Source organism: Mytilus galloprovincialis, chromosome 5 (assembly GCF_965363235.1).
Source record: "Mytilus galloprovincialis chromosome 5, xbMytGall1.hap1.1, whole genome shotgun sequence".
Taxonomy (NCBI): Eukaryota; Metazoa; Mollusca; class Bivalvia; order Mytilida; family Mytilidae; genus Mytilus; species Mytilus galloprovincialis.
In genome coordinates, this window is record NC_134842.1 from 72,397,794 (window position 1) to 72,425,046 (window position 27,253).

At 32.3% G+C, this 27,253-nt stretch overlaps 2 protein-coding genes across 2 annotated transcripts in view; both read left to right on the forward strand.

The window, feature by feature from the left end:
• On the forward strand, positions 1-26,528 carry LOC143074137 (uncharacterized). Its single transcript, XM_076249684.1, has 8 exons — positions 1-19; positions 1,810-2,067; positions 4,079-4,336; positions 10,405-10,635; positions 11,554-12,195; positions 18,138-18,262; positions 25,972-26,464; positions 26,506-26,528. The coding sequence occupies exons 1-8, from the start codon at positions 1-3 to the stop codon at positions 26,526-26,528; spliced, it is 2,049 nt and encodes a 682-aa protein (XP_076105799.1).
• LOC143076365 (uncharacterized) overlaps positions 26,498-27,253 on the forward strand; it is a 34,270-nt gene continuing 33,514 nt past the window's right edge. The window contains exon 1 of the mRNA XM_076252094.1: positions 26,498-27,153. Coding sequence (XP_076108209.1) covers positions 26,554-27,153 — 600 coding nt within the window. The 5' untranslated portion in view covers positions 26,498-26,553. The remainder of the gene's footprint in view (positions 27,154-27,253) is intronic.

Here is a 27,253-nt window from a genome sequence, read left to right on the forward strand (position 1 = left end):
ATGCCACTACTAAGTGAAGGTAAGCGATTCCTTTGTTTGAGTTAGAACTAGTCGAAGTTTTCTTTAATATATATATTCATTGGATTATTCATCTATTCGAAAGTATATAGCAATCAATAATATAATGATCAACTACGAAGAACGAGCTGATGTTATCTTTCCAAAGAGTTTATAATAAAAAAGTAATGTATTTTTTTAAAGAAGTACATGAAAGAAAAACATAAATCGAGTTGATATGAGGTTGATCTCTAAGAAAAAATGTATTAAAAACCAGACCCAATTGAAGAAAAGTCTACAGTACTAAAGGTCGAAAGCCTCAACAGAATAGAAGTCGGCTATGTTTAGGTCCATTTTATCAGACTTACGCCACATCTTCCTATATCTAATTACTAGTAGGTACTCCTGTATTTTACTTGATATCTATACATTCAAGACTTTCAAATGTTCAGATTTGAACGATACTGGTAAATCAAAATCAAGACATTCCTCAGGCACTTGAAATTTATGACAAATTTGAAATTATTAAGTTAGCTCAAAATTGTAATTTTCATAGTATTTCCCAAAGATTATCACATGAAGCTGACTGCTGTACCTCAATTTTCGACTTTTTTTTTATCAGACATCTGAAAATCAAAAAAAAATGTATCTCTATTTGTTTCCATCTGATGAGTTAAGCCTTTTACTGATTTTGTTTAGTTTTTTATTATGTTGCATTATTACCTAATAAAGAGTATTTTACTGTTTTATTAATATTTCTATATTATTTGCAATTTTTCTGCCATTTTTTGTTCCATGGTGGTCTATTGCACTTGAAATTATCGTTCTATTGCACCTATGTGCAGTCTATTGCATTGACCTGTTATGACCTCTTAGTCTGAAATCTGATAAGTTGAAAGGTATTCATGCTGTTCAATCAAATCTAATCCCTCGGTATGTAGATCAGCTCATTGTTTTATTGCCCTCATCCGTTGGCTTCGGGCAATAGAACAATGAGCTGATCTTCATAACTCGCGAAATATATTTTGATCTATTGCATAGTTACATATTAAATAACTGTATACTATTGCACCACTATCCAAGGATAGTGGAGGGTTTTATCGCCTCGAAACATATTGCACCCCGCCACATTTTATTTTATTTGTGCCTGTCCAAAGTCCAGAGCCTGTAATGCAGTGATAAACGTTTTTTGCTGTTATTTGGTTTTTGTTCATTAATCTGTTCCTAAATCGTGTCGTTAGTTTTCTCGTTTGAATAGTAGTATTACATTTGTCATTTCGGGGCCTTTTATTACTTACTAGGCGGTATTGGATTTACTCATTGTTGAAATCCTTACAATGTCTTGTAGTTGTTAATTTCTGTGTCATTTGGTCTCTTGTGTAGGGATGTCTCACACCACATGTTCTTTTTTTTTTTAAATCTAGTGTTATAGCTTCATGATTTCCAACTTGTATGGCAGTTGTTATAAAACCATGATTCATAGCTCAATTGCATAATGTGTTAAATTCTGCAATTTAAGCTGAGATGTCTACTTTTTCTTAAGTTCAAATAAAGTGGCAGTTATTTCATTTCAAAACTATTCCTTATCTTGACCTGTGCTGAAAGGTTCAACATACCTTCAACTGATTATAAGAAGGTACTGTTTCTCCAAAGTTTGATAGGGCAAAAACAGGTACTTCTGGAGCACCTGAGATCACACCAAGTTTATGAAGGGGTTCGTGTTGCTTAGTCTTTGTTTTCTGTATTATTATTTTTTGACAGATCAGCATGGTATGATACATGTATATCTTAATAGAATATTTGTCTTTACAGCTTATTTTCTCAAAGACCCTTCTGATATTGAATGCAAAGAAGGAGAAGAAGCAATTTTTACGTTTGAAATTCGTTCTAACAGTCCTTCTGTAATCCTTTTGAAAGATGGCAAGGATATAACGGAAAACGATAATTGCAAAATGTCAAGTGAAGGTATACACCATGAACTGAAACTCATGGACACAAAATATACTCACGCAGGAGAATATATTGTGCAAGTTGGACAATCTTCCCGAAAAGTCCAGCTAAGTATAAAAGGTATTTGATAAATAAACTCATCAAAGGTTCTATGCTTCAAACTTTGTATTCTAGAAGCGCGTGTCGAGTGAAGAAGACAAATCAGTGATGCTTAATCAAATAAATAACAAAGATTTTGGACATTCAGGATCCAAAATGATAAAAGTTTTGCCCATACACAATTTAGATTAGTATTCCTTGGGATAAAAGATCCTCAGTATTTCGAACAACTAGAAATTTTTAATGCGTTAATCTACAATTAAGATCATATCTTTAAAAACAAAATCTATTTGCTTAATCCAATCCTCGAGGGAGGAGCAAACATCAACCTGCAGTGGCATGGACTTAGCGGTTGTGAATGAACTCATCATAGATACCAGGCTTACATTTATGTACACTTGACACGCATTGCGTCTAAAAAATCCCATCAGTGACTCTATACAAAATTTGCTTTTAAAAAGGGGGCCGGGTTTCGCTGTTAAATTCATGTTCACCGATTTTACTCATATTCGCATATTTGATTTATAACATATTAAAACGTATTTTAAAATTATTAAATTCTAAAATAAACAATTTACAATGTATGGGCTAGATAATATGTATCGGCATTTCTATGTAGTTAAGTCTAGATGCCATTTATTTAACCATAGAAATTACCTCCAAATACGACCGACGATCATATATTCCGATATAAACATAATTTTAGATATAAATAGATAGCGAACTCGTGCAATTTATTTTTCTAGGTCTGTTTGATTTCATAATGAAGGTAAAGGTTACCTGAGTTTGTGTGGATCGAATCAGTCAATTGAATGGTTTTCCCTTGTTTTTACTTTCGATGTTGATATTCGTTTTGGTTTAATAACTGAACACGCATAGTTCAAGCACAGCCTATCTCTTGTAAGGGGTTTTAATGAAAGTCACAACACGTCTAATTATTCACTAACAAATGAATAATTTATCAACGATGTTTCATAGCTTATTATGACAAAATTGTACTTAACTGGATGCTTAAATAGAATAATGGTTTTACTATAATTTTACTTTGATCAATGATTGAACAAAACAAATTTATACATTATTTTTTATATAACTCGAAGCTAGTGTCCCTTTTTATCTTTTTTATTAAGTTTTTTTGTGCCCGAAAGTGCCGTCAAATATTAATAGTTATGATGTTCTTTCGATGTTCAACAATTCTCATGGTGTTTCAGTCTCGTTGAAATCTCGTTCGGAAATTATTTCCAAATTATGTGATACAATAAAAAAAAAAATATCAATGAATTAAAACAAAAATCATGATTTAATTAAACTCTGCGCAAACCTTGTTTGACTTTCAATAAGTAAATTTTGAATGATAAAATTTTCAAATTTTATAACCAATCCGGTAACTCATCAGCTTAACTATTGGGGAAATGGGTGAGGAGTACAAAGAAATGATTTCACCAAAAATATGTTCTTCCCATATAATTTTTTTTGTTAAAAAAATTCGTGATAGATAAGATATTTTCAACAATGGTTCTACCGTGATCCAAAGCCCAAAGATTAACCCTTCGAAAATTTTACGGCCGCCATCACAAGTGGGTTGACCGTTATGGAATAACCGTTTCACAGATGATATCGGATATGTTCCTTTTGCCGTAACTACAATACCCTTTCCTTTTTACGAATGTGACTTACCGAAATTATACTATTTACCGGATTTGTATTACCATAAGCATCACAACGGTTGCAACATGTGGAGCAGGATCTCCTTACAATTCCGGAGCACCTGCGGAGCACCTGAGATCACCCCAGTTTTTAGTGGGGTTCGTGTTGCTTAGTCTTTAATTTTCAATGTTGTGTCTTCTGTACTATTATATGCCTGTTTGTCTTTTTATTTTTAGCCATGGCGTTGTTAGATTATTTTCAATCTATAAGTTTGACTATGAGTAAACAAAGCAATGGATACGTACAGGGGTTTACATTTATTTCTTGACAGTGTATCGTGGTAGGATACATGTTGTATATCGTAATAGAATTTTTGTCTTTACAGCTTATTTTCTCAAAGACCCTTCTGATATTGAATGCAAAGAAGGAGAAGAAGCAATTTTTACGTTTCAAATTTGTTCTAACAGTCCTTCTGTAATCCTTTTGAAAGATGGCAAGGATATAACGGAAAACGATAATTGCAAAATGTCAAGTGAGGGTATACACCATGAACTGAAACTCATAGACACAAAATATACTGACGCAGGAGAATATATTGTGCAAGTTGGACAATCTTCCCGAAAAGTCCAGCTAAATATAAAAGGTATTTGATAAATAAACTCATTATAGATTCTATGCTTGCTTCAAACTTTGTATTCTAGATGTGCGTGTTTTGTTTAACAATAACACAATTTAGGTTAGTATTTCTTTAAAATAAAAATAAAAACACACTATTTGCTTGATTCAATCCTCCAGGGAGGAGCAAACCTCAACCTGCAGTGGCATTGACTGAGAGGTTGTGAATAAACTCATCATAGATACCAGGCTAACATTCATGTACGCCTGACGCGCATTGCGTCTAAAAACGCTCATGAGTAATCCTATACAAATTTAACATTTATTACAGGAGCTTTAGCTGTAAAATTCGTGTTAACCGATTTGAATTTAAGGGCATACGATACAGTTTTGATCCTGTATTTACAAGTTCATGAAAATTTGCATATAGGCTAATTTTTACTCGATTAAATCAAATATGTAATAAAAAATATACCTTCATGTGCTACTTTTTGAGTAAAATGAGGTCGAAATTTTGTATATTTGCTCAAAATTCAGATTTGTGGCCGTAATTTCTTTTTCGAAAGAAAGACATAACTTTTTTGTTATAGAAGATAAACACAAATTGTTTTTTGTTAAATAATCGGTAATTTCTGTATTTTATAAATATCCTAAAATATATGCATTTTTTATACGACCGCAAAATTTGAAAAATTTTTCGTCGTATATTGCTATCACGTTGGCGTCGGCGTCGTCGTCGTCGTCGTCGTCCGGCGTCCGAATACTTTTAGTTTTCGCACTCTAACTTTAGTAAAAGTGAATGGAAATCTATGAAATTTAAGGTTTATGACCACAAAAGGAAGGTTGGTATTGATTTTGGGAGTTTTGGTCCCAACATTTTAGGAATTAGGGGCCAAAAAGGGCCCAAATAAGCATTTTCTTGGTTTTCGCACTATAACTTTAGTTTAAGTTAATAGAAATCTATGAAATTTTGACACAAGGTTTATGACCACAAAAGAACGGTTGGGATTGATTTTGGGAGTTTAGGTTTCAACAGTTTAGGAATTAGGGGCCAAAAAAGGGCCCAAATAAGCATTATTCTTGGTTTTCGCACAATAACTTTAGTTTAAGTAAATAGAAATCAATGAAATTTAAACACAATGTTAATGACTACAAAAGGAAGGTTGGTATTGATTTTGGGAGTTTAGGTCCCAACAGTTTAGGAATTAGGGGCCAAAAAGGGACCCAAATAAGCATTTTTCTTGGTTTTCGCACCATAACGTTAGTATAAGTAAATAGAAATCTATGAAATTTAAACACAAGGTTTATGACCATAAAAGGAAGGTTGGTATTGATTTTGGGAGTTTTGGTCCCAACAGAATAAGGGGCCCAAAGGGTCCAAAATTAAACTTTGTTTGATTTCATCAAAATTGAATAATTGGGGTTCTTTGATATGCCGAATCTAACTGTCATGACTGTGTATGTAGATTCTTAACTTTTGGTCCCGTTTTCAAATTGGTCTACATTAAGGTCCAAAGGGTCCAAAATTAAACTTAGTTTGATTTTGACAAAAAATGAATCAGTTAGGTTCTTTGATATGCTGAATCTAAAAATGTACTTAGATTCTTGATTATTGGCCCAGTTTTCAAGTTGGTCCAAATCGGGGTCCAAAATTAAACTTTGTTTGATTTCATCAAAAATTGAATAAATGGGGTTCTTTGATATACCAAATCTAACTGTGTATGTAGATTCTTCATTTTTGGTCCTGTTTTCAAATTGGTCTACACTAAAGTCCAAAGGGTCCAAAATTAAACTTAGTCTGATTTCAACAAAAATTGAAATCTTGGGGTTCTTTGATATGCTGAATCCAAAAATGTACTTAGACTTTTTATTATGGGCCCAGTTTTCAAGTTGGTCCAAATCAGGATCTAAAATTATTATATTAAGTATTGTGCAATAGCAAGTCTTTTCAATTGCACAGTATTGCGCAATGGCAAGAAATATCTAATTGCACAATATTGTGAAATAGCAATTTTTTTTTTAATTAGAGTTATCTTTCTTTGTCCAGAATAGTAAGCAAGAAATATCTAATTGCAAAATATTGTGCAATAGCAAGATTTTTTTTTAATTGGAGTTATCTTTCTTTGTCCAGAATCAACTTAAATCTTTGTTATATACAATATACAATGTATATTCACTTTTTACTACCAACTGATAAATTATAATAAATAACATTCAGTGATAACAAGCAGTTTTTTTTTTACATCTTAATATTTTATGATGTATTTAAATGAGTAGTTATTGTTGCAAACTCCATTAGAAATTTTAATTGAGATTAGTTTTGGAATAAGGGAAAGGGGGATGTGATTAAAAAAATTGGGTTCAATTTTTCTCATTTGAAATTTCATAAATAAAAAAGAAAATTTCTTCAAACATTTTTATGCCCCACCTACGATAGTAGAGGGGCATTATGTTTTCTGGTCTGTGCGTCCGTCCGTCCGTCTGTCCGTTCGTTCGTCCATCCGTTCGTCCGTCCGTCTGTCCCGCTTCAGGTTAAATTTTTTGGTCAAGGTAGTTTTTGATGAAGTTTAAGTCCAATCGACTTCAAACTTAGTACACATGTCCTCTATGATATGATCTTTCTAATTTTAATGCCAAATTAGAGTTTTTACCCCAATTTCACGGTCCACTGAACATGGAAAATGATAGTGCGAGTGGGGCATTCGTGTACTGAGGACACATTCTTGTTTTGAGAGGATTAATATTCAACAGCATAGTGAATTGCTCTAAGAGAAAACAAAAATTTTAAGTTCATTAGAACACATTCATTCTGTGTCAGAAACCTATGCTGTGTCAACTATTTAATCACAATCCAAATTTAGAGCTGAATCCAGCTTGAATGTTGTGTCCATACTTGCCCCAACCGTTCAGGGTTCAACCTCTGCGGTCGTATAAAGCTACGCCCTGTGGAGCATCTGGTTTTATTCAGAAATAACTCATATTTATCAAAAGTTCATGAATTGAAGAAAAAACGTCATTTTTATACGACCGCAAAATTTGAAAAATTTTTCGTCGTATATTGCTATCACGTTGGCGTCGGCGTCGTCGTCGTCGTCGTCGTCCGAATACTTTTAGTTTTCGCACTCTAACTTTAGTAAAAGTGAATGGAAATCTATGAAATTTTAACACAAGGTTTATGACCACAAAAGGAAGGTTGGTATTGATTTTGGGAGTTTTGGTCCCAACATTTTAGGAATTAGGGGCCAAAAAGGGCCCAAATAAGCATTTTCTTGGTTTTCGCACTATAACTTTAGTTTAAGTTAATAGAAATCTATGAAATTTTGACACAAGGTTTATGACCACAAAAGGAAGGTTGGGATTGATTTTGGGGGTTTTGGTTCCAACAGTTTAGGAATTAAGGGCCAAAAAAGGGCCCAAATAAGCATTATTCTTGGTTTTCGCACAATAACTTTAGTATAAGTAAATAGAAATCAATGAAATTTTAGCACAAGGTTTATGACCACAAAAGGAAGGTTGGGATTGATTTTTGGAGTTGAGGTCACAACAGTTTATGAATTAGGGGCCAAAAAGGGGCCCAAATAAGCATTATTTTTGGTTTTTGCACCATAACTTTAGTATAAGTAAATAGAAATCTATGAAATTTAAACACAAGGTTTATGACCATAAAAGGAAGGTTGGGTTTGATTTTGGGAGTTTTGGTCCTAACAGTTTAGGAATAAGGGGCCCAAAGGGTCCAAAATTGAACTTTGTGTGATTTCATCAAAAATTGAATAATTGGGGTTCTTTGATATGCCGAATCTAACTATGTATGTAGATTCTTAATTTTTGGTCCCGTTTTCAAATTGGTCTACATTAAGGTCCAAAGGGTCCAAAATTAAACTTAGTTTGATTTTAACAAAAATTGAATCCTTGGGGTTCTTTGATATGCTGAATTTAAAAATGTACTTAGATTTTTAATTATTGGCCTAGTTTTCAAGTTGGTCCAAATGGGGGTCCAAAATTAAACTTTGTTTGATTTCATCAAAAATTGAATAAATGGGTTCTTTGATATGCCAAATCTAACTGTGTATGTAGATTCTTAATTTTTGGTCCAGTTTTCAAATTGGTCTACATTAAGGTCCAAAGGGTCCAAAATTAAACTAAGTTTGATTTTAACAAAAATTAAATTCTTGGGCTTATTTGATATGCTTTATCTACATATGTACTTTGATTTTTGATTATGGGCCCAGTTTTCAAGTTGATCCAAATCAGGATTCCATATCAAGTATTGTGCAATAGCAAGAAATTTTCAATTGCACAGTATTGCACAATAGCAAGAAATATCTAATTGCACAATATTGTGCAATAGCAATTAATTTTCAATTGGAGTTATCTTTCTTTGTATAGAATAGTAGTTGATAATATATGTTGGAAATTTGCCAGACATGACTATGATGTCATTTTCTATTTTTATTTGCCAATAACTTTATGTAAATAACTTCATTGGAAATTTGCCAATATAAAATGTTGCTGATGAAGCTTTTTTTCCTTATCTTATCTAAAATGTTTTAGATAATGTATGTTGGAAATTTGCCAGACATGACTATGATGTCATTTTCTATTTTTATTTGCCAATATAAAATGTTGCTGATGAAGTTTTTTTTATTGTTTTATACAATAAACAATGTATATTCACTTTTACTACCAACCAATCTTTACCATTCAGTGATAACAAGCACTTTATTTTACATTTTAATATTTTATGATGTATTTAAAAGAGTAGTTATTGTTGCAAACTCCATTAGAAATTTGAATTGATATCAGTTTTGGAAAAAGGGAAACGGGGATGTGAAAAAAGGGGGGGGGTTTAAATTTTTCTCATTTCAGATTTCATAAATAAAAAGAAAATTTCTTCAAACATTTTTTTGAGAGGATTAATATTCAACAGCATAGTGAATTGCTCAAAGGCAAAAAAAAACTTTTAAGTTCATTAGACCACATTCATTATGTGTCAGAAACCTATGCTGTGTCAACTATTTAATTTTAGATTTAAATAAGAAGAAATCTTTAATTGATTTGTAAAATCTTGACATTTGTTTTGTGTAAAAAAAAACATGTAATGTCAAAAATTTGATCACAATCCAAATTCAGAGCTGTATCACGCTTGAATGTTTTGTCCATACTTGCCCCAACTGTTCAGGGTTCGACCTCTGCGGTTGTATAAAGCTGCGCCCTGCGGAGCACCTGGTTTACTGCATGTTTATCAAAATTAAAAAAAATCCTCTATTTACAGTTTTATGAAATTTGGGTCACATAATCTCCCTGCAAAATAAAACAAAATGCTGTTTTGAAAAATAGGGGTCCATGAACTCGTTTTCAAATTAAATCAGTTTGAATGATAAAAATCAGTCGAAAAATGCATCTTTTCCCGATATGTCACAGTTTGACGTCGCGAAAATAACAAATTACGTTAGCAACGTCATTACCTTCCCTGTAACTGTATCGTATGCCCTTAATTCATATACTGTAAACCAACTTATTTTCGCGAGCGATTTATTTTCGTGACTTTCGCTAGTAGGAAAATAACGCGAATATAAATCGTCGCGAATATGTTTATCTTGGATCTTTTCTTATTAAACTTCATCAAGTCAATCGGAAAATCGCGAAATTAAATAGCCGCGAAGTTAGCTTGAAAGAGTAAAACGCGAAATAAAGTATTCGCGAAAATAAGTTGGTTTACAGTATTTGATTCATAAAATGTTGAAACGTATATCGAAATTTTTAAAAGTCTAAAATAAAAAATTTACAATGTATGCATTCATTTTACACAACAATGAAGTTGAAATAACATGCTTTTTGTTCTGTAAAAAAAATCATGCAATTTATGATCGATAAAAGGCTTCAACTAATTGAATTAATGTCAAACGTATGGGGGATGAAAACGGATATTAAAATAAGATAAAACCGCCTACATAGTTTAACAATCTAAGCTGTAGTGTCATTAGAAGAAAACACAATTTATTTTTGTCTCTATTCAAAAATACCGAAGGCATTTATAAAAGCTGCAATTTTTAAGCTGATTGCAACAATTATTCATTTTTTTATTCATTTTTTCAGAACTTCCAACTATTGAAGAAAAAAATACATATTTGAACGCTCTACAATTTGGAGAAGAAGAACGACGTTATGTTAGAATTCAAGTTATTGGGAAAGATCGTGTTGGAAAGACAAGTCTTGTACGTAGATTACTAGGGAAAGGAATAGATGATGTAATAAGCACTGATGGAATAGATATTGATAAAACATGTCAAATTAGAACAAGTGATGGTAAATGGATTGTTGGTGAAGGTGAGTAACATCATCTTATTCCTACCTGCATTTAGGCAGAATTCAAGGAGTTAGGGCAATTGTCTGCAAATCAGCATGTTCTTAATTTTTTTTATTATTCTTAGTAATTCTTGCATTTATATGCCCAAAATAAAGTTATAATGAAACTTTACTTCCTATGATTTCCCTGATCTTTTAAAAAGGTTTCAGTTTCATCTAAGCATAGTACATACATAATCTATTGTCCTATTCAAGGGGAAAATAAATAAATGGGAACTTTACTTTCTATTTAATATTCAATGAAAGTTGTAAATTCAATAAACATTTCCATGTTGTGACATTTACTTTGAACCTTTTCGATAATGTTTTACATGATCATTTTATGAACTTGTGTTATCACGTAGCCTGAATGTCCCTCTGGTATGTGTCCCCCTTTTTTGTAATATCCCTGCAGGTTTTCTAATATGTATATACTGGACTATACGTTATGCTTTTATGTCCCATTTTCTGTGTTCTGTTATTTCGTTGTTTTCCTCTTACAGTTGATGTGTTTCCCTCCGCTTCAGTTTTTAACCAGTATTTTTTTTCTTTCAATCTATTTATGACTTTTTAAAAGCGGTATACTACTGTTGCCACTATTGTCCAGTTCAGGTCAAAATTAGTTTGCTTGTAAAGTAATCACTTTTGAGGAAATAGACATTACAGCTTCTATAACATGAATACGGTTTAACTAATTTATAAAAGGTTTTATGATTAGTACTTTGAATTAATTTAATGGCTAAGATTTTACTTTAATCATTGCTTCTCGAAAGCAACTTGCCTGTTAACACATAATTCATTATTTTTATCACCATTAAAAACACCTTGAGGTTTCAAAGAATTCCCTTAAGCATGTAAAGATTGTTACGTTGTCTGAGTTTTTAAATTTTTGTTTTGTAGTTGAGGAAGAAAAGGTACAAATTGAAAAGAGGATACAACAGGCTGTTAACATGAAACAGGAAGTCAAAGATCATCCATCTAAAGATCACCCGAAGGAAACTAAAGATAAGACAAATATGATAAATCCATCCAAGGTTCATTCATTGCTTGATGACAAGAAAACCAATCGAATTATTTCAGCTGATGAAAATAATGATAATGAACTAGCAACAGAATACACAAAGCACACTTCAGATGCTTCAAATAACAAAGAAAACGTTACTGACACTGTTTATTTTAGTGCAGACATACCATTTAAAAATTTTGAAAACCTCGACGAAAGAGATATGGAAGAGGTGGAACAAATGCCAGATACTTTTCAGAAACAAAATTCAGAAACCTCAAATAAATCCGATCTGATAACTGCAGCTATTAAGGAATATATGGATGACATTCTCTTTTATGTAAAAGATAAAAAACACAAAATGACTTCAGAGGGTTTGGTTGAATGCGGCATATGGGATTTTGCAGGCCAAAAAGACTATTATGCCACACACCAAACATTTTTCACCCAAGATGCTATTTATCTTCTGGTTGTAGATATAAAGGACGACATAGAAGCTGTGCAACATAGTAAACAGTTTAATATTGATTTAAGTGGAGGTAAGATCTTTAATACTATAATAAATCTTTAAATCTTGTTGTTCTGTTACACTAATGCTTATAAATAAAAATAAAAGTGTTTTTAATTTCTTTCATATTTTTCGATATATCATACCGAAGCTTTTTATAGATCAAAAGACGGTATGGAGTGTGTTCGTTTTTCAATGCCGTTCGGTTAGCGATTCTTCTATGTATCATAAGAACGCATGACCAATCAAACAACATCACCTTTCCAAAAAGGTTTTGTCTTGAAGAATAGATACGGCTTTAGTGATTCAATCACAGTTCCAACATCTCTTGTTTGTTTATATTTCCGTTGTAGTTAAAACGAATACATTCACAATAAAGATTTTGAAGTACAATTCAATTAAATATGAAACATTCTGGTTAATTAGAAGTGAAGTGTAACAAAAATCAAAAATGGTCCTTTGAAATAAATGAAATTGCATTACATTGACAATAAAAGGCAAGTGATTTATTCTAAACACCCCAAAAAGTAATTATCCAATTGTTTTTATTTGCTTTATTACGCAATCAATAATAAGGTCTTTGATACCTTTCAGATAACAACTGAAATGAAAAACTGAAAATAGAAACATGTAGTGTTTGTCTATTTGTTATTAGTTTAAATAAGAAGATTCGGTATGAGTGCCGATGAGACAACACTCCATCCAAGCCACAAAGTGTAAAATATAAACCATTATAGGTCAAAGTGCGGCTTTCAACACGGTGCTTTGGCTCACACCGATCAAAAAGCTATACATGGTCTAAAAATGACAAGCGTAATGACAATTCAAACAGGGAAACCAATGGTTTAATAGGTCTATATATCAACGTAATGTATACATAGATATAGGAAGATGTGGTGTGAATGCCAATGAGACAACTCTCCATCCAAATAACAATTTATAAAAGTAAACCATTATAGGTCAATATACGGCCTTCAACACGAAGCCTTGGCTCACACCGAACAACAAGCTATGAAGGGCCCCAAAATTACTAGTGTAAAACCATTCAAACGGGAAAGCCAACGATCTAATCTATATAAAGAAATGTGTGTCAAGACTTGACAAATTCAACAAAGATAACCATTGTAAATAAATTGTTTTTTTTTTATGAAAGATGCAAAAGATACCAAAGATACATTCAAACTCGTTAGTTAAAAATAAACTGACAACTCCATGACAAAAAAAGACAAATTAACACAAAACAAACCTGTTTGCTAGGCAATACAAACTCCCCCAAAATGAGTATCAATTTAGAAATCAAATATATTCTTTATATAAAATGGTTTCTTCTGGAAGTACTCCTTTTGGAAAACGGAACATTTCATGACTTCCAAATTGTATACATGAGAATATTTTTTTTTGAACTTTCCCGTTAGAACAGGATCTTTGGAGTCCAGTTTAGAATATTCTGTAGTGTATAGTTTGTAGTGTTCTTATGTGGTTTTCTTTGATTTTTTTATATTGTATTTTATGTCCTGACGATTTTTGGTTTTGACTGCCCTTACATATTGACTTCCTTTTGAAAGGGTGGGGATGAGATTTTTGTACATATAACACTATTAATATTATACTACTATCGAAATAAATTTGTGAAATCCCATTGAACTAGAGATAACGGATTCTACAAATACAGCTAAGTCTGCCTTATATCTTGACTATATCTAGAAATTGTCAATGAGAGCTGATTGAAAACAAAACTTTACGAAAAAAGAGATGATTTCAGCTTCCCAATTGTGAACTTTCCATTTCTATCTAGCAACAGCGCCTGCATATGGAGACTATATCTCCAAATTAATACGATATGACCGAGTTTTCTTAATATGATCCTAGATAGAGAGTTGCTGCTCACCAGGAAGCTTTTAAACCAAGAGTACTAAATGGTGAAGTTGAAATCATTCCTTCGTACATTTTACGGACGCCATCACGAGTTGATTGACCGTTATGAAATAGCCGTCTAATCGATGATATCGGATATGTTCCTTATGTCGTAACTACAATACTATTCCCTTTTCACGAATATGACCTGAATAAGACTATTTACCGGATTTGTAATAACATAAGCACCACTAGTTCCACATATAGAGCAGGATCTGCTTACCCTATCGCAGCACCTGAGATCACCCCAATTTTGGGTGGGGTTCGTGTTGCTTTGTCATTAGTTTTCTATGTTGTGTCTTCTGTACTATTATTTGCCTTTTTTTTTTAAATTTTTAGCCATGGCGTTGTCAGTTTATTTTCTATTTATGAGTTTGACTTTCCTTTTGGTATCTTTCGTCCGTCTTTTGTGAAGTATTTTGGTATGTATTTTAGGCTGGAAGCAAGCATTTCTTATCAATTGATTAGTAGGTTTAATAGCTAATAGTCTGGAATTAAGTGGTTGTCGTTTGTTTATGTGTTACATATTTGTTTTTCGTTCTTTTTTTTATATAAATAAGGCCGTTAGTTTTCTCGTTTGAATTGTTTTACATTGTCATTTCGAGGCCTTTTAAAGCTGACTATGCGATGTGGGCTTTTCTCGTCGCTGAAGGCCGTACGGTGACCTATAATTTCTGTGTAATTTTGGTATCTGGCGATCCCTTTTAAAACATTCATTCAAATTAGTTCTCTTATTTCTAATTTCTCTTGAGTTCAATTTGAACAGTTGAAGTCTTGGTATTATACGTAAAATACTCTTTAGAAATTATTTCTAACTTTAACAATTTCAGATACATGCGTGTTGTCGAATTGTCTCCGACTGGTGATAGATAATGGTTCTGATTTTGTGGAATGTGTTTTATTGTTGGTCTTTTTGACTATTTACACTATGAAAAAAAGTGTGTCTGACTTTGAGCAAAGATCATGTCATCTTCATTTTTGCAAGCATATAAAATTGAGAATTGACAGACTGATTAAACATGGTAATGTTAATCTAACAGCATGAAAGGTCAACGCACACAAGAGCATTTCACAGAGAATGGAAATAGGGAATGTGTCAAAGAGACAACAACCCGACCATAGAGCAGGCACCAGCCGAAGCCACCAACGGTTCTTCAATGTAGTGAGAAACTCCCTTACTCGGAGGCGTCCTTCAGCTGCCCCCTAAACAAAAATGAATACTAGTTTAGTGAAAATGGACGTCATACTAAACTCCTTAATTTGTGTTTTTCCTATAATGTGTCTTTATGCCATTTTTTTATCTTTTTTTTCATAGTAGTTTTTTTGTGTGAATACATTTATAACATTATGTTGACTAATGTACCCAAATTGCTGAAATATTTACCTATTATGTCTCACACATTGTTGTCAATATAATGGAATTCTATGCAACTGTCATACAATTGATAGATTTTGATAGCTTTACCACAAGGTATAATCCACGACTTTCTGTAAACCAAGTTAGAATACACTAGTATAAATTCTAATTGTAATTAACAACTCTTTTAAAGTTTCTATTATTGATATATACAGCATTTGCTTTAGTTTTTAGTTGATAATATAACTTCATAAAAATACGTCACTTTTTGTGGCGTTGATCATGTGACTTGCAGTTTATACTTTGTACTGGCCTATGCTGTCGTAAATTGATTAGAGGTGTCTGTTGTTATTCTGCAGAATACACGGTTGAAGACAAAACTTTACGACAAAAGAGATGATTTCAGCTTTCCAATTGTGAACTTTCCATTTCTTAGTAGCAACATTCCAGCAGCACCTGCATACGGGGTATATATCTCCCAATTGATACGATATTCCCGTGCTTGTATTTCCTATCATGATTTTCTTGATAGAGGGTTACTGCTCACAAGGAAGCTATTAAACCAAGAGTTCCAAATGGTGAAGTTGAAATCATCCCTTCGTAAATTTTACGGACGCTTTTCACGAGTTGGTTGACCGTTATGGAATAACCGTTTCACAAATGATATCGGATATGTTCCTTACGTCGTAACTACAATCCCCTTCCCTTTCATGAATTTGACCTACCGAATTAGACTATTTACCGGATTTGTAATCACATAAGCAACACGACGGGTGCCGCATGTGGAGCAGGATCTGCTTACCCTTCCGGAGCACCTGAGATCACCCCTAGTTTTTGGTGGGGTTCGTGTTGTTTATTCTTCAGTTTTCTATGTTGTGTCATGTGTACTATTGTTTTTCTGTTTGTCTTTTTCATTTTTAGCCATGGCGTTGTCAGTTTGTTTTAGATTTACGAGTTTGACTGTCCCTTTGGTATCTTTCTTCCCTCTTTTGTAATGTATTGTAATATTCTAACTTTATGTATTTCCCTGTGATAAGCGCCTGCGTACGTTTTTACTGTATACCTATCACTCAGTGTTGTCACTGTATCAATATTGTTTACACTGCGTTATAAGCAGTAGTTTTGACTAAGCTGAACATAAATGGATTCAACCCACATTTTTTTTTAATTTCCTGTACCAAGTCAGGAATATTATGTTTGGTTTGTGACCCGGATTTATTTTCGTTATATCGATTTATGAATATCAAGCAGCGGTATACTACTGTAGCCTTTATTTTCACCTCGGTTTTGGTTTTGGTTTGTAACCAAGATTTGTATTCATTTGATTTATTAATGACTATTAAACAGCGGTATATTGCCTTTCTTTATGAACTCCGATAAAGGCGAACTAAAATGCGTCTTAGAAGCATGATTATTTTATTAGTTGTAAATGGCTTTGAACTGGCTGTCAGATAACTGCGAGTTCTCTTAGATCTGTTCCTAGTGTCTTTTTGTTGTTGGGATGTACAAGTACCCGGCCACGTCCACTTGTATTTTTGTCCATCTGATTAGTTAAGCCTTTTTAAACTGATTTTAACAGTTCTTTCTTATGTTGTACTGTTATACCATTGTCCCAGATTATGTATTTCAGAAGTTGTCGTTTGTTTATGTGTTACATATTTGATTTTCGTTCATTTTTTGTACATAAAAAGGGCAGTTAGTTTTCTCGTTTGAATTGTTTTACATTGTCATTTCGGGGCCTTTTATAGTTGACTATGCAGTATGGGCTCTGTTCATTGTTGAAGGCCGTACGGTGACCTATAATTGTTAATTTCTGTGTCAGTTTGGTCTATTGTGGAGAGTCTTCTCTTTAACAATCATACCACATGTTCTTTTTATATTGACAGTGTAAGCATGCATCAAAAGTCATGCAAAATCACAGTTTATCAAAATGCCATAAAAGGAAATACGATAAATTTTTAGTTATAAAATGTTCAGGAAGAATATGAAACTACTTTAACGCGATACAACAACTCACAAAAATTTAGGTTATTGAATGACATCTTATCGATAAGAAAGTGTAATTAAAGAACCGTGTTTCTTTTTGTTTTTCTGGATGTTGTTGATTTAATTTTATATCTATGAGGTCCAAATAGTCGACTAATAGGAATAATTAATGTCCGAAAAAACATCAATTTAAAACTCAACAAACATCTTGTCGATCAAAAAGTCAAGCTGAAATCCAGATGAAATCATCTGTTGTGTAGATATATACTCCATGTACTGCTTGGGTGTTGCTACATAGAAATGTAAGGTCTATATTTGGGAAGATGAATAATTTCTTTAACGCCCCTCATTGCCAATGTCTTCTGTAATTATAAAAATAAGAAGATGTCTCATGTTGCAATTAGACATCTCTCCACAAGAGATCAAAAGACAGAGAAATTTTACATCTATACATGTATGTCTTCAGAAATGGTTAAGAACAATTAAGAATGTTAAAAAAGTTCATTCAGAATATGTCGTCTCTTTATTGTCCGTAAAGCGTACACACGGAATATATATATATTTTTTTTTTTGCTTAAACGAAAACGTCAAAAAACGTGAAGGCGAGAATATACAAACATATCTTGAATCCTTGATTCGCGCCTGCGGATTATAATTGCTTTAATAAGATATAGATGACAGACAAAACCCTTGTATTCTTAATAATGTCTTTACAGAATACATTGACTTCTGGCTTGACAGTATTCACTGTTTTCGTGTAGATGATGAAGATACTACAGCTCATTTATGTCCACCTGTTATCATAGTTTGCACTGGTATTGACAAGGTTACAGATATAGAGGTATATATTGTATTCTTTAAGGTTAATGTTGCGTACACAGAGAGATAAATCTAATTCAAATAATAAATTTTGAGCTTTTTACCTTAAAACGGAACATACGATGTTTGATTTTTTCATTAAATAATTAAGTACTCCTCCCGGTACAAAATGATGTATCATATTGGTTTAAATATCACTAAGAAAAAAACCAAGGTATCATGCAAACCTTACCTTAAATCATCTGTATATTTTTATATATAACTATCAGAAACAATATAAGAAGCGATATACCAAATTCATCTGAATACGGGATAAACATTTTTCAAATGATTTGAACTCATTCGGTATTGCAGAGCTTCCAGCTGCTAATCAGACTTTGTAAAACCAGTATCTGGGCATAAGGTTGATGACCAGGTTTATGTCAGAGGACGTCTCATCCTTTTTTTTAAGTTCATCGAAAGATACAAAGACCTTTTTGATATATATATTCCTTACCTATTTCTGAAATATTACACGATGGTCTTAAAGTATAGATTCTAGGTACTGAAGATGTTAATCATCTTATATACGTGTTAGTGTTCTTTTATTTGTCTTGAAAGGTCTATGCTGTTAAGAGGTTGGTCAGTACTTGTACATCCCGTCATTGTGTTATTGTGCTATGGTATTCTTTGCATTCTTGTCTCAAATTTTAGCTTATGTGTTATGTGTAAATGATGACTTACAATCAATATTAAACAGTAATGAAATGACATAAAATAAAAACATAGAATTGGTCTTACCTAGCTTCGCGAAAATACTTCGACTATTAAATTGGTGTTGAAGTTGTTTACAATCACATATTAATATAGGTTTCTTCAAATGCAACGCTCTTTTTCAAAAGTGGTCATTTAGTAATTAATGATTGCTTCAAAGTAATCCAAAGATGGGCAAATGAAGTTTTTGGTCATCAATTTTGTGAGTGTATGACATAGAATTCAGAAATATGTATATATTCGAAGGGAGTTTTGGTTTAACAAAAATGAAAAAGGCGTTTTGTTGATTGACAGAATTTGGGTTTGAAATGTATTGCATTCGTGTATATATTAAAATATATCATATTACGTCACAATCTCGCATAATCGGCTACAAACGTCCCGGACATGAAATGGTGAAACAATTCAAACGAGAAGAAAGAACGACCATATTTTATATAACAAAATAAAAAAAAACCATGCATGACCACGACAACCACTGTACTACAGACTCATTAAAGACTGTTGTGGTGTTAAACGTATACGTGAGCGTACAACCCCAAAAAAACCGGTAAAGTGGTGTAACAGCAGAACAAACTGCAAAAATCATTTCATTGGGCTTAATTGGTACGAGGCACTTATACAATAGACAAAGACAGTAAGATTATTTGCAGTTACTGAAAGCTAGTTCAAAGCAAAAACAAAATTAATATCTGAAACATATACTCCCAGGCTAAAGAATCAACCCTAACACATCCACCGGATTTGGTATTAAGAAGTCATAAACAGTATAATGTACTGTTAAGTGTGTTATATAAAATGCGATATTGTGGCTTACACACAACCCTATACTAGTACTGTGTTTGGATTATCAACAATGTATAGTTAAGAAACTATTTGAACTCCAAGAGAACCACGGGGACACTCGGTTGAACGGACAAACCGGAGAGATATCAGAAGAATGATACCCAGGTCAAAGTAAGGGACAACTATGACCAACCGAGGCCCCAAAAATACCCGTTCTAGTTAAAAACTCCAGTCTAGTTACCAGAGAAGTGTGTGGGAGGGTGAAACTCACCCTTGTAATGTTCTTAAATTTCCAACGCCCCGAGTCAACCACGAACCAACACGTATTTAGTAAAATAAGGAAACAGAATACTGTTTAGTCTTCAATATTCGTTATTAAAATAGAGAATTGAAACTGAGAATGTGTTAAAGAGACACCAAACCGACCAAAAACAAGAACACAACCCGATGCCACAAATGCATTATCGCAGCGAGGACATTCCGCAACTGGAAATAGGTTTTAGCTTGGCTCTAAATAATACTTTATACTAGTTCAACGAAATGATGTCACACTAAACTTCGAAACATACACATGAACCAAAAATAAGAAAACACACAAGACACAGCAATACATGTGGAAAATAAACATGTTTTGCTAGACAACTCCCCCTTTATCCCTCTAGCAAATGTGGAATAAACAAACACTTAGTTGAGTTCGACTGTTATAGACCCCCTGTTCGTCGCAATTATGTTACATGTAAGAATTAAGAGCTAACGAGATTTAATTTCTTAAATGTATAGTTCAAGATAAAATATATGTTCAAAAAAGACAACTTTAGACAAATTTAACATTTGGTTTGTTTAATTTCGGTTTAAAATGGTTTTATTGTTTTCATTAAATTATTTTCTTGTTGTACTATGAATTAAGCCCTTAGGTGGGTTTTTTTTAACTAGCTAACATCAATTCATCCTACGCGGTAGGGGATTTGCTCATGGTTGAATGTCGTACGATACAAGTTTAAAATAATGTTATCAAATGTCTACCCGTAAGTATTAGCGCGGCCAGTGATATCTGTAACTTGTCGAGCGATTGTATGTTATGACCAATTTGCACTTTCATATTGATTATGACACTTCTTTACAAAACTAGGCAACGGATCATATTACTTTTTGGCTTGAGGGGGAACATGATTTTTTTTTACATGTATAGCATTATCCAAATTTAAAAACATGTTTTCATATATGCAAAATTCATATGACAAATAAAAGGTTTTCGCAACGATTGGATCAGTATAAAAAGTATACAGAAAACGAACCGTTCACAATTACTAGTTAAGATAAAATAAAAACACGCACTGTTTTGTTTCTAGATGCATAACACAGAAACTCCAGAAAAAAAGTCAACACAAAAACCGTGACCTTGGTATAGGACAATTTAAAAAAACGTGGGGAGTTGAATCCGGTTTAATAGCTAGCAAAACCTCCCGCTTATATGAAAATGTTTAAAATACCACACGTCCTGACAGGAATACAGTGCAAACAAACGTAAGAACACTCAGCTCAGAGATATACATTAGTAAATAATAAAATAGTGCATAACATTATGTAAAATGCAGAATAACAACGGACAGCTCCTTTCAACTTACGACAGCACACCAGGACACTAAAAAATATATATCACTGGACTTATAAAACATGTAAAAGAAACACCCTTACTGAGGGGGGATCGGTGGGGTCCTGATCCCGAAATCTCTGGCTTAAAAACATGAAATCCCGAGGTCCTAAATTAAAAAAATATCAAATCCTGACATCCCGAAATTCGAAAATAAAATTCCCGGATCCCGAAATCCAGAACTTAAAAACACCCGATCCCGACGTCCCATAACAAGGTCCTGCCCCTCTCATTACTAAAGCATGAATGTTAAATATATAAAAACAGGTACGTCGTATTGCAATTCGAGTTATATTCGGAAATAGGTCACGGTCGGTACTAAGCAGACCAGACGAAGCAGATGTCAAACCACAATTTAAGGCGTTGTAGTTTTTTTTAAGGAAGAGTAATACAGCAAATAATAAAATGACGCATAATATCCGAAGAATAAATATTGGAATTTCTCTAAAATTGTATATTTTTCTCTTTCCCAACTCCGTAGTACAAAGTTGTTCGATTCAAACATGCCAACGTCAGTAATCATTAGTAAAACTAGTAGGTTGTTGTTTGTTGTTGTCATTATGGATGAATAAAGTAAAAGCCAGTGAATTTTATTTCATTCCATATCCACATCATCTATCAATCTAAGAATATAAACAGGGAAAGCAGTTTTTTTTTATTGCCATTTCAGAAGTGTTGCACAAAAGTATATATAAGCGTAGAATTGGGTCATTTTGGTGCCCCTGGCAGTTCAATTAATTTGTGGGTTACACTAATGACTGGACCGAATGACAGGACCGAATGACAGGACCAAATGAAAAATGCTAATAACTTTTTCATTTCTCAAAGGATTGATCTCAAATTTGAAATATAATAAGATGTCATCATTTGATATATAAATTTAAAAAAAAAGTAAAAAGCATTGTAAGAAACTTGACGTGACCAACTCTGATAATGACAGGACCAACATCGACAATGACAGGACCAAATAAAAATGCTAAAAACTTTTTTTATTTTTCAAAGGAATTATCTCAGATTTCAAATATAAAATAATATGTCATATTTTGAACCAAAATGTAATAAAAAATATAGATTTTTTTCAAAAACTTTCGAAAACGTGACATGACCATCGCTGACTGACATGACCAACCTCGACAATTACTGGACCAGATAAAATTGCAAATTAATCTTTTATTTCTTAAAATATTTTTCTGAAATTTGAAATATAATAAGATTTTATCATTTGATATAAAGATTTATGAAAAAAAAATTAAAAAAAATTGTAAAAAACTTTAGAAAACGTGACATGACCAACTCTGACAATGACAGGACCAAATACAAATGCTAATAACTTTTTTTATTTTTCAAAGGAATTATCTCAGATTTCAAATTTAAAATTATATGTCATATTTTGAAACCAAAATGTAATAAAAAATAATACTCTTTTATTTCTAAAAATATTTTTTCTGAAATTTGAGATATAATTAGATTTAACCATTTTATACATAAAGACCTGACCAACACTGACAAGGACAAACCTCGACAGGACCAAATAAAAACATGAAAAATGCTATTCACTTTTTTTAATTTTGAAAAGAGATTATGTTAGATTTAAAATATAATAGGATCTCATCTTTTAATACATCAATTAAATAAAAGATCTAGATTTTTTTTTATTGCGAAAACGTGAAGTGACCATCGATGACTGACAGGAATTATCGGTAAACGGACAGAAAGTCACAAAGGAATAGGTCCGGTAAGACCCCTTTTTGGCCCCAAAATATAACAGTTTTACAAAATTGTTAAAATGTAAACTTTTAGTTATTTATTGGGCAGTTGAATGGTTCTGCCACATAAATATGGGCTGTTTTTGACTATGCAATGCACATATATCGGGTTGTAGCGCCATTAGGTCATGCTAAATTACTGAAATCTTCAAAATTCTAGCATTTTAGTTAAATTTTAGACGGTTTCCGTGTAAAACGAAAGTGGCCGCATTCGTGTTCATCCTTAATATTGAAATGTAAGTTGTATTTTATGATAATACATAACATATATAAAGGTTGTGGATGAACACGGATGCGGCCACTTTCATTTTTGACAAAAACCATCTGTAAAGTGACATTTTTCAGCATATTTGGTAGATTTTTCATATTTGAGCTGGAATCGGATCGTTTTTAATGACTAAATCAGTTAAAATCTTTCACATAAACTAATTGAATCAAGTAAAATAGACACTTAAGTGTTTAAAAAGTGGTCAAAATCTTTCGTCAGATGAAACTGAAATTTGAGGCCAAAATGAGTCCTTACCGGACCTTCTCCTTTGGTAGGACAAAACGTCACAAATTATCTGTTGACAATTGTTTGAATATGTAAGAGAAATATCTTGAAATGTTTACTTTTTTATACATATATTCATAATGAAGTTTAGGAAATGTGTCATTATTTCTGTATTTTTGTCTGTGACTTTTTGTCCTGTGACTTTCTGTCCTACATACGAATTATCTCAGATTAAGATATAATAAGATCTCATCTTTTTATACATTGTACATCAATTAAAGAAAAATCTAGATGTTTGTTAGATTGTGAAAACGTGAAACTTAGCTTTCTACTATACACATCCTGGTTAAAATTAATAATAAAAAAAACACACATTAAGATTGAATGATTAAGTTTTTAGCAAATAAGGGGAAAAACACAATGTCATGCTATATCTTATATATGTTATATATATCATTGTATATCTTCTCTATAACTATGTATTTGGTTTATGAGAATAAAGATCATCCATGCATTCATTCAGAATATTTTGTATATTAATTACCGGTCAGAATCTGACACGTCTGAAAACAATTATAAGGTACCATAACAAACAAAAGATGTGACATAAACCATAAATAAGTTGATAAATCAAATAAAGGTTGTGATGACAGTAATTAAAATCACATTATAGTTCATGTCGTTGTTTTATTAATATTGTCCGAACATTGAATAATTATTTCCATGTATTCCTTAAGGATTGCTCGAGTATATGCAGAGTATATCTTGAGAGGTTTTTTTTCTAATAATAAACAAATAAACATTTCTTGAAGTTTGGTCATGTCACGTTTTCGAAAGTTTTTGAAACTAAATCTATATTTCTTTTTAACATTTAGGTTTCAAATTTGACATATCATTTTATGTTTCAAATCTGAGATAATTCTTTTGAAAAATAAAAAAAAGTTATTAGCATTTGTATTTGGTCCTGTCATTGTCGACGTTGGTCCTGTCATTCTCAGAGTTGGTCATGTCACGTTTTCTAAAGTTTCTTACAATTATTTTCTTTCTTTTTCATAAATCTATATCTTTTTTTTTTTTTTTTTATTCAACAACAGTATATCACATGCTGTTAACAGATTTCTTCACTGGTACAGCTATTTCAGTAAAGATCCCTGTTTGTTAGTACCTTAAGACCAGGGTATCTAATCAAATGATGAAATCTTTTTATATTTAAGGAACGACTGTAGTATTTTTTCTGTCTATGAAGAAATAACATTAAAAATGTGTTGCACACTGAATAACGCGCGTAGCGGGTTATTTAACAGTGTGCACCACATTTTTTATGTTATTTCGAATAGCCAGAAAAAATATTACAGTCATTTCTTATAATTTAATTCTACATTCCATTTTAAACCGTAGAAAACCATGAAAAAAGGTTGATGACGTCACGGTCACATGACTAAATTATGTCTATGGGCTCATAACAAAATAACGTCAGCCAATCAGAACACGCGTTACATCCAAAATTAAATTATTTCAAATTACAGAAAAATATTTTAAGAAATAAAAGAGTAATTAGCAATTTCTGGTACGGTCATTGTCGAGGTTGGTCATGACAGTCAGCGATGGTCATGTCACGTTTTCGAAAGTTTTTGAACAAAATCTATATTTTTTATTACATTTTGGTAACTTATTAGCATTTTTCATTTGGTCCTGTCATTCGGTCCAGTCATAAGTGTAACCCTTAATTTGTAGATGATATTCTCCTTTAAAGGCGAAATTGTTGTTCTTCAGTACCAACATTTTGGTAACAAATTTATTAGAAGGAGATTTCGCTAGTTGAGAATCCCAAAGTTCTGTACATGCCTCAATGTAATTTGTATGTGGAATATTCGTGTAGTGGGATGTGAAATCTTCAGAGACAAGCGTGGTACCAGCAGGAAGAAAGTTACTGAAAAAGCCTGCATTTTACTAATGTAACAAGTTTTTTTCATGTAACATAATAATAACATCTATAACATGTTGCCGAAAGTTAAAGGCTACACATTCCGTTTGTTTTAGTGAAACGACTGCTTTTCCTGGGTTTTTATCAATTTTAGGCAAAAGATAAAATCTTCTATTTTTGGTTAAACATGTGTAATGTTTAGCCACAGTTGAAGATCCGTTGCGATTGTTAATTAAAAAAAACACGACAAAAGTCATTCATAGTTATCTTTGTCGTGTAACTCTTCCAAATTAATACTATATAGTAGTTTATAACGAATACGTCAAGGATTAACTTTGTACTTTTATTTTCTTTTCAGGCTGAGAAAATAGAATATGAAAATAAATTTCTTAAGACGTTCGGGACTCAAAGGAAGAGCCGTCACAAAAGAGGCATGATTCACTTTATTTCAAACACAGAGTTTCATAAAGAAGATTTAGAAAATTTGAAACAACATATTTCAGAAATTGCAAAGGAGATGAATTATTTTACTAACAAACTTCCTACAAAATGGATCCAACTAGAAAATGTACTAGCAGTTTTAAAAGATCTAAAGAAACAAAACAAGACGGGATCTTGTGAAAAATTGGAAAATATTCTTAAATTAGCTCAGAAAATTTCAATAACAAAAGATGAATTGATTTGTTTCTTGAACTACCAGCACAAAATTGGGAACATCATATTTTTTGCGGATAAACCTGGTTATATCATTCTACAGCCACAATGGTTAGTCGACTGTTTCAGATGCATTATGTGTGATGATAACAAGAAAAAGTGCAACCTGGAAGATCTGTATGAGCTAAAATATAGGGGTATATTATCTGTACATTTAATCAATAAACTATTCAGCAAGGTACCAGACTTACGATTTGGTGAATATGAAACTCATATACTGGATGTAATGGAGAAATTTGATATCATAGTTGAACGTGAATCTACAACGTCGTACTATTTGCCGTGCATGATTGACCGTTCAAATACCGTTGAAGAAATAAAAAAGGGATTTCATCTTGAAAATTTTCATTGCTCACCTTGGTTGGTGTTTGAGTTCATATTTCTTCCCATTGCGTACTATAATCACATTCTGTTCAGTTACATTAGAAAACATACAGTTTGTGAAGTAAATGGACATCCAGCTTTATATACAGGAAAAGCAGTTGTCTTTTTAGATGAATCAAAATTCGAACGGTTAATTATCTGCTTCTCAAGGAATGCTATATCCTTACAGATATGGGAATCGAAACCTGTAGGTGATGATATATACCAAAATATCATAGACGAGCTTTGTTATAAAATTGAAGAGTTAAAGGGGGAATTTCATAAATTAGATTACAAAATAAAAGCAAAATGCAGTAATGGAGATCCTTCTATTAGTGGAGGTCGCATCAGCTATGAAGATCTTACTATTATATGTAAAGATGGAGAATATGTCTGTGAAGAACATGGCAACAGACACAGTAAAGACGAAATAGAGAACACTTGGTTAAAACACAATCCAACTGTAAGTTTTTTTTTCTTTCTATCATCGTTCTAAATAGAATTATGGAATATTTAACTTGATAATCAGATGTTATTTTAAATGATTTTTAGGCAAAGGTACG

Excerpts from the sequence above, each read along its gene's own strand:
- LOC143074137 (XM_076249684.1), top strand. Across the intron at positions 2,068-4,078 it reads AGTCCAGCTAAGTATAAAAG|CTTATTTTCTCAAAGACCCT; the intron begins GTATTTGATAAA and ends TTGTCTTTACAG. Across the intron at positions 12,196-18,137 it reads TAATATTGATTTAAGTGGAG|AATACATTGACTTCTGGCTT; the intron begins GTAAGATCTTTA and ends ATGTCTTTACAG.